A 15,083-nucleotide genomic window follows, 5' to 3' on the forward strand; every position below is an offset into this window, starting at 1 on the left:
TGAGGCTGAGCAGACACACACTGAGGGCAGCCAGGCTGAGGCTGAGCAGACACACACTGAGGGCAGCCAGGCTGAGGCTGAGCAGACACACACTGAGGGCATCCAGGCTGAGGCTGAGCAGACACACTGAGGGTGCTGGGGGAGCAGACACACACTGAGGGTGCTGGGGGAGCAGACACTCACCGTTCTGCTGGTATACCAGCTGTGGGGAGTTGGGTGTTGCAGACTTTATAACCTGTGAGGGCAAAAACACACATTTTATAAAGTGCATGGGAGACTGGTGCATCAGCAGGCTATCGATAGACAATAAAGCTTAAAAGGGTCTTCTTAAACAAAGTCACCGAGTTGGCTCTGATGGGAAATTGAGTTAGTGGAATGAGTCATATCAGCAACAATATTTATTTGTTTATTTTTTGGCAGGAGCCTTTGGCAGCTCTGCTCACAAAGTGATCCTGAGTGGAGGCGGAGGACGCAGCAGAGATCGTCTGCAAGAAAGAACAGCTCTGTCTTCTTTGCTGTACATTCTAACTCCTCTTCTATGCTGCCTCCCTCCAATCTTCACCCCAATGCCAGTCCTCCAGACGCTCTGCAACTCGGTCCCCTAAACCCGCTCCAGCAGTGTGCTCCTCCCCCCTCGTGTTCTCACCTCTGCCCCCAGGGGGCCAGCTCCCTGGCTCTGCTGAGGACTGCTGCCCTGGTCGGAGCCCCTCTCCCCCTCCGTGTCCTCACTCAGCATGTCCTCAGCCTTGTCCACAATGTCCTTCAGCTGGTCAATGAACATCTCCTTCTCCAGGGGCAGGATGAAGTCATTCTCCACCTGAGGGGAGGGGGAAAACCAAACTAGGACCACCGTTTCTGGGTCTATTGGTTGGGGTTTTCATATTTGAATCCTAGACTGCATTGCTGCAAGACACCAGAGGCCTTTCGGCTGGTCTGCAGTAGTTGGCCAGTATGGACCCGTACGCTAGGATTCTGTACCGAATTTCTGATGCCAGAAGTCAAATCTCAAGATTTAAGGTTATTAAATATTCATCTGACTACAGGCAGGGGTTCCCACCCAAAATACATGAGGGAGTTTAGAGAGAGTGAGGAGGAGGAGGGGGGGGGGGGGGGTTCTTTTTGCTGCAATGCAGAGGAACAATAACACAGAGCTCACTAGTCATGATGACAGAGCACCTCTCTCTCACACATAGCTGTCTGGTATGGGCCTCGCTGTTTAACTGCAAAAACCCATGGGGTGAGTCTAATCTGATTGGACGCCCTCTTCCTTGGGCTGTACCATGTAGGTGGCGATCTCCTCCGGGGCATCTCCATCCAGGTCAAACTTGAAGGTGACCATCTTGTGGTTGTGAGTCTCCAGCTGGCATTCCACCATCTTATCTCCAGTGTTACACACCTGCACCAAAGGCAAGGCCAAGGACAGCCCTGTTTATCACCAACTGGGGAATCTTTAGCACAGTAGGTGCCTGTAGGTGTCTCTGTCAGGGTACTCACATTAAGCATGCTGAGTTTGGGCCTGCTGGCCTTCTCCTGACGCGAGGAGCGCGTGCGCGTGGATCTGCGGTGGTGCTTCCGGATCCTTCCTTCGCCCTTCCCGCCGTGCGTCCCCTCGTAGCCGTCACTCATCTCCTTCCCCGAGGTGGCGTCTGAGTTCACACTGGGCCACACAGAACAGCCAGGTCACGTCACCACACGGGCTGGAATGCTGGAGACATTCCAGAGGATGCCAACCTCGGAGGGCTGTTATCGAGTCATCTGGGTTTAGGCTCAGGGAAGAATTCACTCCCCATGAACGCCTCTGTGCATGAGCTCTAACAGTTGCTTTAGAAAACAAAGCTGGCTGGGCTGAAGATGATAGATACATGGGGCACAGAGGAGGCCCCGATACAGTTTCTGCTCTAGAGGATATTGTTTATTAAAATGTCACCTAATGGGAGTTTTAAATAAAAGAGCCTAGTTCCATTGAATTTGTTTGTTGTGCAGATCAAATAGATAACTTTGGCTTCCTCCCTCTTCCCTCTTCATCCAGCCATGTTGACTCAGACCCTCCATTCTCTGGGCTAGAAGTGCTGTCATGTCCATTGGACAAGTCTGGGCAGCTCTGCTCCCACCCACTCACCATCTGAGAGAGAACCACTGCTATCCAGCAATCTCTCCCTCATCATAACACCAAACCTGTCTCCCAGTGGACTGGGACATGCCCTTCACCTGAGCCTCAGAGAGCACCACCCCTTCCCCCCCTTTCTAAAGCCCCATGACTCCCTCACAGTGAGAGGCCTTGGCAGACTGACCCATACCTGTCGTAGGTGTAGCTGTGTCCTGATGCTGGCTTCTCCGATGCGGCATCCTACAAAACAGACACGCCGTTTACGTCAATGGGGGGAGGATTGTCAGGAAAAAAGGGGGGGTCAAATGAGGCCTGTGTGGAGTAGAAGGACGGGAAGACCAAGGAGAGACAGGGCTGAGAGGGGGGTGGAGGGAGGCGTGTCCATACCTCCAGGCTGGGCTCTGCAGGGGCCTGTCCTGTGGGAGCACTGGCCTGGTTCTGCTGAGTCAGGCTGCTGCTGGCAGCTCCAGCAGATGATGATGATGATGTCTGGGAGCCAGAGGGCTGCGGCGCTGCAGGCTGGCTCTGGGCATGGACCGGATGCTGGCCCAGGTGGGGGTTCTGGTTGTGGTCCAGCTGGCTTGCTGCAGTGGTCGTGTCGTGTCCAGCTTGCATGGGAGAGGGGAACACTGCAGGCTGGGTGGGGAGGGCTGAGGGTCCAGGATCTGGGTGGCTGGGATGGGCCTGCTGATGAACCTGCTGCATGTGCACCAAGAAGATAAACAACTATTTATATTAAGACACACTAATTATGTGGCCACAGGACACAATAGCACACTAGAAAATGCATTTTGCAATCTGAGCAGTAGAAACAACTCAGGCCTCTTGATAACACACCAGAGCAGCAGCTCCTATATTTACCTGTGTTAGAGGCTGAGGGCTGGGGTCAGGTAAGGGGGCTGGCTGGGGGACTGGGCCCCGCGGGGCGGCCGGACTGGGCTGTGGGAGGGGCGTCATATGCAAAGCAGTGGAGGGGGCGGGGATGAGCGCGGGCTGCGGATGAGGAACTTCAGTCTGAGCGCTCTGCAGCAGAGCAGTGGGGTAGACCTGCTGCTGCTGAGGCATGGTGGGCACCGCCGCGGCCAGCTGGGGTGTGGGGGAGAGGATGAGGGTCACAGGGGCCGAGGGAGCTAGAGCACTCTCCATGTGCAGGGGGGACAGGGGGGAGACAGGGGGGGGGAGAGTCTGGCCAGGAGAGAGGTAGATAGGAGCCAGAGCTGGAGCGAGGGAGGAGGCAGTGGAGGAGGGGTAGGGCTGGGAAGGGGGGCACGGGGCAGGATAGGAGGAGTCACATCCAGCCAAAGAGGCCACCACCTGGATGGTGGGATATGAAGCGGGAAACTGGGGGAAGGAAAACAGAGAGGGAGAAAAATAGGCAAAAGAAGAAAGGAGGATGCTCTGGGTAAAACATGTCTGTATACAGATACTCAACGAGAACTAGCTATTACACAACTCCAACAGCATCTCCACCACCCACAGCCAAATACAAGTGAAGTAGACATCAGTTCTGAGCAGAAGGGACCAGAGAGACGTCTGGGGCAGTGTTGGGGGCGGAGCACAGGTTTACCTGGGCTGCATGTGGAGCGGGCAGAGAGGTGGAGATCTGCAGTGGTTGTATTTGTGGATGGACAGTCGGAGCCAATGAATGCTGGGAAGGGGCTTGTGCAGGCAGGCTGGATGACTGGTAGACATTCTGAACAAGGGTTGGCCCACCTGCACCATGCTGTGGCACACTCTGACCAGGAGGGAGAGACTGCACAGACAGACAGACAGACAGGCAGACGAGAGACAGAGAGAGAGACAGAGAAAAAAGAGAATTATAGCGAGGGGAAGTTCGATGATGGCTGAGATCCCGGTTATATCTGTCATTTGGACATCTGTTTTTCCTGCTATTCACCCAGCTCAGAATGGTTTCATATTTCCCATCTTGTCTGTGCGGTTGGAGTCAGATAGCATCTGCAGCGCACACACAGCCACAGAACAGGCCTGCAGCGGACCCAACCATTGTTGTTTTCATTTCTCCTCCATTTACTTCCAGTCTGGCCAGGGTTCAAAGACACCGTTTAGACGGCTCTTCTCCCTCTGTAGGAACGACTGGCCCCTCACAGCTCCAACACTAACAGACACGACTAACGACGCTAGTATGAGCGGAACACAAAGTGTCGGACACGCGGAGCCCTCATTTGTCTCTCTGTGGAAAAGGTCTGATGTAGCCCTGTGTGGCGGTGCGTGTTGTGAGCGAGGGTGTCGATTGGTTCTACCTGGTTCAGGAAAGCTGCAGGGTAGAGATATGGTTGGAACTATTGGGAAATACAAACACAGGGACAGAGAGGTGAATACACAACTCAGAACAAAAAGGTGTGTGTGTTTGTGTGGGGGGGGGGGGGGGGGGGGGGGGGGGGGGGGGAGACAGTCATAGTCGCTGTGGGCTCATCTCACCTGTTGGGCAGGGGGGAGGGAAGCTGGTTGGTTGTGCTGTCCAGTAGGGGCTGCAGGTGGCAGGCTCTGGGGATGACCAGCGGGGGGGTTGTTCACTGGGTAGGACTGTGGGGCAGCCATCTGTTGAGGAGGACCAGGCTGATAGCTCTGGGCCCCCGCAGCAGGCGGTGTGCACATGTAGCCTGCCACTGGCACAGTCTGCTGGGGAGGGTGTGAAGCTGAGGGGGCATAGCTCTGGGGGGCAGTGTTCTGTGGCCCTGCTGGGGGGGCAGCGGGGTAACTCTGCAGGGTTGGTGGTGGTGGCAGGGCGACTGGGACCGAGGAGGAGTAGTTCTGAGGCACAGGAGGCTGGCCTACCTGCTGGATGACCTGCGCAACCGACACCTGCCCTGTCTGCTGGGCCAGTAGACTGTTTTGGGTGTGTTGAAAAGAAGGCTGTCCCATTTGTTGTTGTGGTTGTTGACTACAGGTCTGTCCACTGGGCTGGCTGAGTTGCTGCTGGATCTGGGACTGTGCAGCCGGATGGCTGTGCTGCACTGTGACCGGGGCCATCTTCTGGCTGTGCTGCTGTTGAATAGGCACCTGCCCAGTCTGTTGGCTGTACTGCACTGGTGTAAAGTTAGCTATATTACTAGAGCTCTGTCCAGGCTGCTGACAAGGAGGTATGACTGGACCTGGGGCTGGGGCTAGGACTACGGCTGGGGCTGGGGCTACACACTGTGTAGCTGCAACGGAGGCCTGGGCAGGGAACGGCTGTGGGGTGGGGACCATCGTAGAGGCTACAGATGCATAGCTCTTTGTCTGCTGTACAGAGCCCCCTGGAGTGGTGAAGTTCTGTGCAGTCGGATGCCGAGGCTGTGCTTCTGCTGCTACACAAGCTGCAGGTCCAGGCTGCTGGAGGGGCGTGGCAGTGGTCTGTTGTAAACTTGGAGGAGGGTAGCTCGCTGCAGGCTGAGTCTGCTGAAGAGCGGGAGACACAAAGCTCTGTTGGGACGCCGTCTGCTGGACTGGAGGCGCTGTGTAGCTAGCCCCTGCCTGCAGCTGCTGCAAGGCTGCCGCAGAGTAACCTGCCGCCTGCTGCTGCTGGCTCTGAGCCGGGTAGCTCTGCGCCGCCTGAGTCTGTGGAGGAGGAATGTATGGTGTAGAGTGACATGGTGCAGCTGGGTCTGTGTAGCTGGCTGTGGGGGCAGCGTGCTGGAGGCCTGCTGCTGCTGCTGAGAAGCCGGCCGAGGCTGAGGCGTGTTGGGCAGGCTGGGGGGCAGAGGGGTAGCTGTGTCCGGGCTGGAGGTGCTGCAGGGCCGGGCTGGAGCACAGCAGGCTCTGGAACGATGGATGGTTCTGGAGCACCGCAGAGCTGGACTGGAAGGACAGACAACGTGTCAGTACACAGACCTTCCAAATGTCAAAGCAATTACCTTTGCTCAGTTGAAATCTATTAAGTATGAATGACTGTCTTCCTCGGCCTATTGTATTGACTTCTGAAATAATACCAAACGTAAATACGGCTATGAAAAACACAGGATGCCAGTTATAATGAACAATGGATAAATACGTTTGAAAAACATCCATGGGAGAAATGAAAGCAGGACGAGACAGGTGTGGACAACAATAAGAGGAGGGAGGGAGAGGGAGGAAGGAAGGGGAGGTTAGAGAGAGAACAGCCACCATCCCACCCCCCTGACTGCTGCAGCCAACCGCACATCCTGGGTATGCAAGTCAAGGGAGGGGTAGAAGAAGCAAGCGGATCCGGGGGAAGAAGACAGCTGTGCACATGTTTTGCCATTGGGTCAGTGAAGCAGAGAGAAGACAATCATCAGGCCAGCTGGAGCTGGGAGAGGTGGTTAGTGTAGTGTTCATCCAGAGGCCCGGCCCCACAGATCCCCATCAGAACCAGCGGAGCAGGCGGAGGGACTAGAGCGCTCTACAGAGGTGAAAGGTCAGAGGGCAGCAGGGTGCCCTCCCCTGGCAGCACTAAGAGAGACAGCCCTGAAGAGGCAGGGGGGGCGCCAGAGAGAGCAGATCAGCTCCATGCAGCACAGAGTTGGGCCTCCTACAGGCGGGGAGGAATAACCTCTCTAGTTAGAGCCCGATAGAGAGAAGTGGAGACTACAGGGGCTCCCCAAGCCCGTGGCTCAGTGTGACCTACCACTGCCATGGCCCCAGTGGCTCGCTGCTCCCCAGCACAGTAACTGGCCCTGCGGTCCTGGGGGCGGGCTGGGGGGGCCCTCTCCCCACCCAGACTGATGCCTGTCTGGAGACCCCCGTCTCCATAGCTATGAGCAGGCCTGTAGGTGGTGGGCAGCTGGAGCAGGGAGGGGCCCTGGTTGAAGGAGGTGGCGAGGGGGGCGGTCTTGCGGTTGATGATGTTGAAGAGGGACTTCTGGAACAGGGAGAAGTCTGAACCGTCGCTTCCCGCCCTGACCCTTCCTGAGCATGACGTGGTCACCCCAGGGAGGTGGGGCCTGTGGGCGCAGACACACAGCTGAGGCGGCATGGCAACCGGGGAGGGGGGGAACCCCCCCTCCCGTGACCTCAGCAGGAGCAGGGAGAGGCAGCCCTGGCACATGTGGGACCCGGCCTGGGCCTGGTGGTGGTGGGGGGAGCTGAGGCTGTGGAGCAGGCTCAGGTCAGAGTGTCTCCTCCCCCTTGGAACGGGCAAAGCTGGGCTCTCATGCGTGGCCTCCGACGACTGCTCCATGAAAGAGTCACTATGACGGCGCGACACCATCGAAGGCGAGAGGTGCGAAAGGGGAAACGTGGTGCTGTGGGAGGGGAAGCCGTCCTCTGCTTCGGAGTAGCCCTCGGAGGCGCTGGTGTCTGATTGGTCGCCGGTTGGTGACGAGGCGGGGCTGACGGGCTCAGAGTGCTGCGACTGGAAGAGGGTGTGGAGGTGGGCCATGTGGTGGCCCTTCAGCGTGTCAATGACCGAGGTGCTGCCTCTCCGCACCCCCCCGCCCAGCCCTGCCCCCGGCCGGAGCTCCTGACCGGGGGCTCCCAGCCCCCCCCTCTCACATGACCTGGGCCGCTGAGAGGGCAGACACGGGCCGCTGCGCTGGCGCTGATGTGGCCCAATCCCCCCACAGGTAAAACATGTTACTCAGTCCCACAGCACACGTGTACAAGCAACACACAGACAACTGGAGGGGAACGGATACGGATGAAGGACCAAACATGTCGAGCTTTAAAGATATACCGCATTTGAGGCTTGCTGTGCAATATGGGTTTGTGTGTCAATATTGGGACGTCCGGTTCACCCATATGTGCATGTACAAATATGCAAGAAATGCATTTAAATCAGGATCGATGTGGTCATTTCCAAATTGATGCGTGTTGCATACATGCATATTAACGATCCAATATGTTCATGTGTATGTTAATGACCTGGGTGTGTGTTGAGTGTGCCAGTCTATGTGTATGTTGCTGGCAGACACAGACCTGCTGTGTTGCCATGGAGATGGGCTCCAGCAGGGACTGGTAGAGGACACTGTGCTGGCTGCTGTGGGAGTCAGAATACACAGTGGAGCCCAGGCCGCTGTCAAAGGTGCTGTCTGCTGCTGAGACACAGGGGAGAGGAGGAGGGCCAACTCATTACACATACACACACACAGCCCATCGCACACAGATCAGGTGAACCACGCCCACGTCACAAGGAAGGAGGGGGGTCTTACATGTGACAGAGGTGGTGCTGGTTGGTAGGTTACACAGCCGGGCGTGCTGGTCTGCCTCGGGCTCCTCTGGCTCCTGCAGGGGGGGCTGTTTTCCCTGTGTTACCCCACTGGAGGTGCCCTGGGGTGGGGCGCCGTGGGCCCCAGGCCCCCCCTCCGCCTGGTCCACCGCTGGTCCAGCTGATACGGTCCTCTCCCTCCTCCACTTTATCAAGGCCACACGGTCCCTGATGGACTTCCCGACAATCTTGGCGTCACTCTCGTGGAAGAAGCCAGACTCCACCTGACAGAGAGGGGGAGGATGCGGGGCTTGAGCTCAAGTATTTTTAGACGTGAATGCGCGAGAGACAGAGTGCAAGGGGATGGAGAGAAGGAGGAGGGAGCGAGAGAGTACAGAGAGAGAGAGAGAGAGAGAGAGAGAGAGAGAGAGAGAGAGAGAGAGAGAGAGAGAGAGAGAGAGAGAGAGAGAGAGAGAGAGAGAGAGAGAGAGAGAGAGAGAGAGAGAGAGAGAGAGAGAGAGAGAGAGAGAGAGAGAGAGAGAGAGAGAGAGAGAAAGAGAACGACAGAAGAAAGGAACAGGATGTCTATTTTAAAGAGGTGAGTGGAGGAGTCCTCAGCTGGGTTCAGGGGGTTCACTAACAGACAGAACACGGCCGCTCAGACCTTCTGCTGACAACAACATGACTGAAAGACGACCAAAGGAGCCTGGAGGAAACCAAACACACGACTCAACACCTCTGTTGGTTAGAGCTTTCCGTACATTAGCCAGAGTGACTGACTGAACGGACCTAATATAATACACTAATTGAACTTACACAGGAATGGACAAGCTAAATATATGATGCACTCCATAAACAAGTCCTCAAAGAGAAACCCTGGCATCATGAAAAGGCATTCTTTCTGTTGACTGAGTAAGGAGAGAGCATGACCAGAGACAAGAGCGCACACATATGAAGATAAAGTGCAGCTCCCATGGTGCCAGCCTGCCTGTGTCGAGTCATCAGAGCCTGGCCAGGACTGATCGGAGACTGGGAATGCTGACCGTGCAGCCCATTGTGTTGGGCTTGATGCTCTCTGTGCCGGGGGCGATCGTTACTGCCATACCTGAAATGTCCTGCTGCTCTGACCAGCCTAGCGCAGGCTGATAGGAAGAGGGAGGAAGCCAGGTCAACCGACCTCAATAACCCTCGCTAAAAATAACAGCTGGATCTGCGGTAAGGTTGAATGAATCATGGAAGCGAACTCACAAAGTAGCTTCAGCCCATTGACAAAATCTCACTAAAACAGAACACGTTCCTGAGACGAGGAAAACTACTCTACCACCCCTATTGGGGAAATCTAATATGATATTGGATTTGGATAAAGGAGGTTAGGAAGGAAAGATATGAAACATCATCTGGTTGTTGCTAAATGAAGGAATCTGGATACACTCTGGCCTCAAGAAGGACACAGAGGAGCACAACTCACTGCTGAAATTCCTTGATTTTAGTCATGTCATCACATCATCAGTCATGTCATCATGTCATCAGTCATGTCATCATGTCATCACCATCCACGACTGAGAGGCAGTCTCCTTCGTTATGATAGGCAGTCTCCTTTATGAGAGGCAGTCTCCTTTATGAGAGGCAGTCTCCTTCGCTATGAGAGGCAGTCTCCTTTATGAGAGGCAGTCTCCTTCGCTATGAGAGGCAGTCTCCTTCGCTATGAGAGGCAGTCTCCTTTATGAGAGGCAGTCTCCTTTATGAGAGGCAGTCTCCTTTATGAGAGGCAGTCTCCTTCGCTATGAGAGGCAGTCTCCTTCGCTATGAGAGGCAGTCTCCTTTATTTCAGGCATTGCCAGACAACAACCCGGGGCAGGAGAAGAAAACATGAGTCTACAGGCTACGAGTGTCTGTGTACAGTGTATGTTTGCTGCCTCTCTGGACCAGGCCCTTAGCAACGTGCCTTATCTGATAGAGGCTGTCGGAAAACAACAAGCAAACAGAGACGTAAAAAGGGTGATTAGAGGATTCCTGAGAGTTCAGACTGGCATATCGGCCAATCTGCATGTGGGCGCATTCCCTGATAGTGAGATAGGGTCAGTGTTGGCACACACGCTGCCAGAACCTCCACTGAGCTCTGCTCCCCTCCAACAACTAGCAACTGGAAAAACATGGCTCCGTCAGAGGTTTGGTAGCTATGCCCATTGCCCCGAATGCTGAAAACAGTAGGCTTACACTGAGGATGTATGGGGTCTGTGGTAACATCTCACCATCTCCTGGGCCACCCCCTCAGGAACCTCCGTCTCCAGGTCGAAGGAGAACTCGATGGCGCCGCTCTCCTTGTACTTCCCCTTCAGCTTCTTGGGGTCCTCCACCCACAGCTTCAGGGCGATGGACGCCTTCTTCCCGTCGTCCTCCTCGGCCAGCTCCACCCTCACGCCCGTGTCCTCGGCGAAGAAGGCGTGGTTCAGCAGCTCCTTGATGGAGTACCTGAGAGAGAGCAGCCACGACACACATCTCCAGCACCACGCAGCCACATCATCTCCATGCTCTGCAGAGCAGGGCTCGGTATGGTCATCATTTGTCTCTGGAGATTCAATAAGCCTAATCTAGTCGCGACATCCATGCCATTACAAGCCTGGATATATGAGAACCGTACATCTAATTCTACCAAACAAAATGTTATGTCATACATGTGAAATAGACTCTGCTAAGATCCAATGTTCCCAGACAGGAATGACATAAGCCCTTATTCTAAAAATCCCAACGCTTTTATAACCTCCAGCAAGGGCCCCTAGTCATCTCCCAGGAGGAGAACTTGCCCAAAGGCCTTGCCTTCCTCTCGATACTATAAACTGTTGATGTAAGAGAGTGGAGGACGTCCTACAGCTGGGAGCAGGTAGAGCCGCTGCTGAGAGGCTGGCTGTCACCGTGGGAGCACGAGGAGGTGTGTGAGGACGAGAGGGCACCTTGGGGGCCTGCTACCGGACACTGTTGCATTGCAGTCACTCACCGCTCCTCTTTTTTCTGGCAGATACACTCCCCAATAATCTCCTTGATTTCAGGATCCATAACCTTGTTGTAGCTGGCAGGCTTCACCCCCTGGAGGAAAGAGGAAATAAAAACACAACATTTGCGGCGGACACGGCATAAGACCGTCGCAGGAACACACGACAGGCCAGAACAAAGAGGCCCCTGAGGAGACAGGCACAAAGCAGTCATGTCGTAATATGGTTTAAGTTTGCAAAACTAAAACTAGGGCACAATGTTTTTGGAAGTTCTTAAAAGCATTAATTAACATGTTTTAAATCACAGCTAATAGCACCACATTCACGTGTCAACATCACTTGTCAGATTATGAAAGTTTCAAACTTGCCACTTTCCACACCTTTGGAGTAAAAATAGGCTGTCACTAAGACAGAGGCACTTTAGGGATGGTAATATGTGTTGGAAGGAGCCTACTCTGGGAGTAGTATTAGAGAGCTATTAAGGCTTTCTCATGGCTCTTTGATACAGAGGCTATTAATAGTGTAGTGTGGTCTCTCCAAGGTTCTCAGATATACAGAACAGTAAACAGAAAGACCAGTGGTGCTGAGCTGGCCCGGTAGGTCTGCTTGGTATTGACAGGAAGAGGAAGACGCACAGTTGTTATCTGGAAGTGCTGGTGAGTCACACCAATATGTCTGCCAAGTCTGCATCCAATCAAGAGCCAGGCTATACTGGGGACCACCCCCGCATGAAGAAACGGGCTTATCTGGAGAAATTCTTTTCTTTTCTCAGGTGAAATGAAAGAGAGCAAAGCCTCAAGGCCTTCTCTAGGAGAGGGGACGGTTTGGAGTCCCTGAGTGGAGACATAACCAGCGCTGGCCAGTAAGATCAGGAACAAGACGAAGAAGTGCTCGGAGAACACACTTCATCTCCATGACAGCAAACAAGGCTTCTCGAGGGATAGGAAAAGTGGCTTCATTCTCCGCCTTAAATCCTGATCACATGTTGAATTTCAAAAACGCTACCATCTGATGGAGATTAATAAAGACCGGGCCATTCGAAGGTAAACCCTTGGTAACAAATGTCAAACCTACAAGAACAACATGAAGTATATCTGACCTCCGCCCAGCCATCCAGACTCACTAGATTCTTTGAATGATGGAAAAACACAGGCACGCACACAGTCACATGCTATCCTTTACATTCTCACATGACAGCAGCTTACTGACCTTATACCTTCACATTTTCGACGACTGCTGTTAAATTCGTAACGATTGAACCTCTAGAAACAGCTCTCCTAACAGTGTGTTTGTAGGAAGACTTGCAGGTGTGGTAGCTGGACTCACGCTGGTGACTTTGCGGTAGATCTGGGCGGCGTTCTGGCACTCGGAGTAGGGGTACTCTGAGGTGGCCATCTCCAGCATGCACATCCCAAAGGCATACACGTCCACAGCCTCATCATAGTGCTCTTCGTACATCTCTGGAGCCATGAACTCTGGGGTGCCTGAGGGTCACGGAAGGTAAAACAGTTGTTACGTGTACTCTCTCCTCACATGAGTTTGTCATAGGTCTTTGATTTGGTACCAATAACAATAACTTACCAATAACACTCTTGGCAAAGGAAGCCCTTTTGAGAGTTGCCAAACCCAGGTCTCCGATCTTGACGGAGCCGGTCGGGCCGGTGATGAAGATGTTGTCACACTTGAGGTCTCGGTGGATGATGGGCGGGGTCCTGGTGTGCAGGAAGTGGAGGCCCTTGAGGATCTGCCGGCACCAGCTCCTCAGCACCTTGGGCTTCATCACCTTAAACCTCTTCAGGTAGCTGCAGGGCCACATGCACACACAGCAGGGCAGCTTAGGGGCCAGCCTCCATTTATAGATCGATATATACATGATACATTTTTATGTTGGGGGGGAATTAACCGTGTGTTTAAGAGGGGGACCAGTCCCTCAGCAAAGGGGACCAGTCCCTTAGCACAGTTTGTATTTGTTGTATAAAACAGAAGCAGATGTGTGTGTTGGCGTGTCTGTTGGGAAATCTTCAAGGACACTCACGTCTTCAGCGTGCCTGAGGTCATAAGTTCTGTCACCAGGACGATGCACTTCTTTCCTTTGAGGGGGGACTCCCAGAAATCGTAGAAGCGGACAATGTTTGGGTGCTGGAGACCTTTCAACATCTCCGCCTCCTCCTTAAAGCGCTGACGCTCTGCTTTGGTCAGTTTCCGGTCCTGGAAGAGGAAGGTTAAGGTGAGGGTAGAAGGAGGCAAAAAATACATCAACATAGAGCCTGTTCAAACCCAGGTGGGAGGGACTTGTTGCATTTGCTTTTCAAGAACATCCAGATGGGATTATGAGTGGGTGTGTGCACGTGCCTCCCCTCTTCCATTGATCCCTCGAGCTCCAAGTCTGTCTGACAGACACTTACAGCTCACTAATGGGATCATATAAAAGCCCCAGACGATCTCAGTCCCAGCTGAGGTATCCAGGACAGAGGCTGGATCTGGCAGGCAGGACCTGCGCTTTGACAGAAGCCAGAACAAAATAAACAAATGCTTCCTGGGAGTATGAATGAATAGTATGTGCCAGTGTACAGGCTACTCAAGTGATGAAGACTGGAGGACGACAGTCATGGCCATCCCTAGGGAGGACACAACCACAAGCATCTGCAGACACACCCTCATCACACGGGAGGGGGCGGGCGGGGGGGGAGCAAAGGTTGCAATTTGTCGATCCCTCCTGCTTGCCTGCGCACATCCCCCACCTCCGCAATCTCCTTCTCGCTCTGCTCCCCTCGTGTGAGCCACTACCTTCAGCAACCCCACCCCCAGCCCTCTCTCCATCCCAACTCTCTTCTCTCCATCGCTCATCCCCCTCTCCTAGAACTGGCGTGCGGCCGCCCAGCAGGAGGCGTGATGACGTCCTGTAGGGAGCCTGGGTCTCACCGCGTCCTTACCGGGATGCCGCGCTCAGTGTCAGCCCACGCTTATGTAACACCTCCATCTGAACATACGGGTACGCACACACGCAGAGCGTGTCTGCCCGCTGCTCGGGGTCGCACGCTAACTCCAGCACGGACCATCACAGAGAAGGACGCCATTAAAGAGAGAATCTAAGAAACATAAAACTAAGACGGCCCTCGCTCTCCACTGACATATTTAATTATCCAATCAGCTTGTGAGGTGGGAAACAGAGGAGGAAATTGAAGAGAGTGAAAGACAAGTAGTCCAACTAAATGTAATTGTGTGCATATGTGAGAGGATGAAAATCGAATGGTCCTCAGAGAAAAAAACAAATATAGATGTGCAATGATGCGAGGTCATAAGGAACGTGGTGAGGTGATGTGATCATGCGAGATGGAGTGCTTTATAGTGTGTGTTTGAGTGTGTGTGTGGGGGGTGTTCTTCCTGCACTCCTCTCAAGAACTATAAATAATTCAGCTCTGCAGACAGCCTAACCCAGCTCAGCCTGGAGGAGCTGAGCTGGGTTAGGCAGGGCTGGGCTGGGCGGGGCTGTCCCTAAACACACTGCACTGTGATGGAGGATCCCTCCCTTGAGGCTGCAGCCCCCTAAAAGAATCCTTCACCCCGTCTCTCTCCACATTCTCTTTCTAGGCTCCTGCTGTCAAACCCTTCTCCTCATCTAGGCATCATCAACCTATAAAGCCCCTCCCAGTCTCTGCCCTCCTCCCCCCCTCCTCCACCCCCTCCCCCTGCCCCCACATCACCCCACCCTCCTCAGTTTCCTCTGCTTCTCTTCTATGCTTTCCCTTTTGGCAGACTTCTGCATAATTCAGGCGTCACGTGCCGACTCAGTGTTGTGCACAGCATGCTAACATATACAGACACGCTAATGAACATCACACCAAACCATCAATAAGACTTTTCACCGATTGGGTACAAACTC

General features: G+C 54.0%; 1 protein-coding gene across 4 annotated transcripts in view; it reads right to left on the bottom strand.

Annotated features, from left to right (window-relative positions):
• LOC124480161 (serine/threonine-protein kinase WNK2-like) overlaps positions 1-15,083 on the bottom strand; it is a 34,657-nt gene that overhangs the window by 9,833 nt on the left and 9,741 nt on the right. For 2 of the 4 annotated variants that reach the window (XM_047039248.1, XM_047039246.1), the window contains exons 3-20: positions 13,236-13,408; positions 12,782-13,002; positions 12,527-12,684; positions 11,206-11,294; positions 10,463-10,682; positions 8,215-8,494; positions 7,982-8,100; positions 6,693-7,604; positions 4,547-5,905; positions 4,369-4,407; positions 3,675-3,860; positions 2,969-3,448; positions 2,495-2,806; positions 2,298-2,347; positions 1,495-1,657; positions 1,280-1,396; positions 647-817; positions 184-235 (exon numbers count right to left, since the gene is read on the bottom strand). In XM_047039248.1, coding sequence (XP_046895204.1) covers positions 184-235; positions 647-817; positions 1,280-1,396; positions 1,495-1,657; positions 2,298-2,347; positions 2,495-2,806; positions 2,969-3,448; positions 3,675-3,860; positions 4,369-4,407; positions 4,547-5,905; positions 6,693-7,604; positions 7,982-8,100; positions 8,215-8,494; positions 10,463-10,682; positions 11,206-11,294; positions 12,527-12,684; positions 12,782-13,002; positions 13,236-13,408 — 5,101 coding nt within the window. The remainder of the gene's footprint in view (positions 1-183; positions 236-646; positions 818-1,279; positions 1,397-1,494; positions 1,658-2,297; positions 2,348-2,494; positions 2,807-2,968; positions 3,449-3,674; positions 3,861-4,368; positions 4,408-4,546; positions 5,906-6,692; positions 7,605-7,981; positions 8,101-8,214; positions 8,495-10,462; positions 10,683-11,205; positions 11,295-12,526; positions 12,685-12,781; positions 13,003-13,235; positions 13,409-15,083) is intronic. The other 2 variants (XM_047039247.1, XM_047039249.1) reach the window with 2 other exon arrangements.

Source organism: Hypomesus transpacificus, chromosome 18 (assembly GCF_021917145.1).
Source record: "Hypomesus transpacificus isolate Combined female chromosome 18, fHypTra1, whole genome shotgun sequence".
In the NCBI taxonomy this organism is placed as follows: domain Eukaryota; kingdom Metazoa; phylum Chordata; class Actinopteri; order Osmeriformes; family Osmeridae; genus Hypomesus; species Hypomesus transpacificus.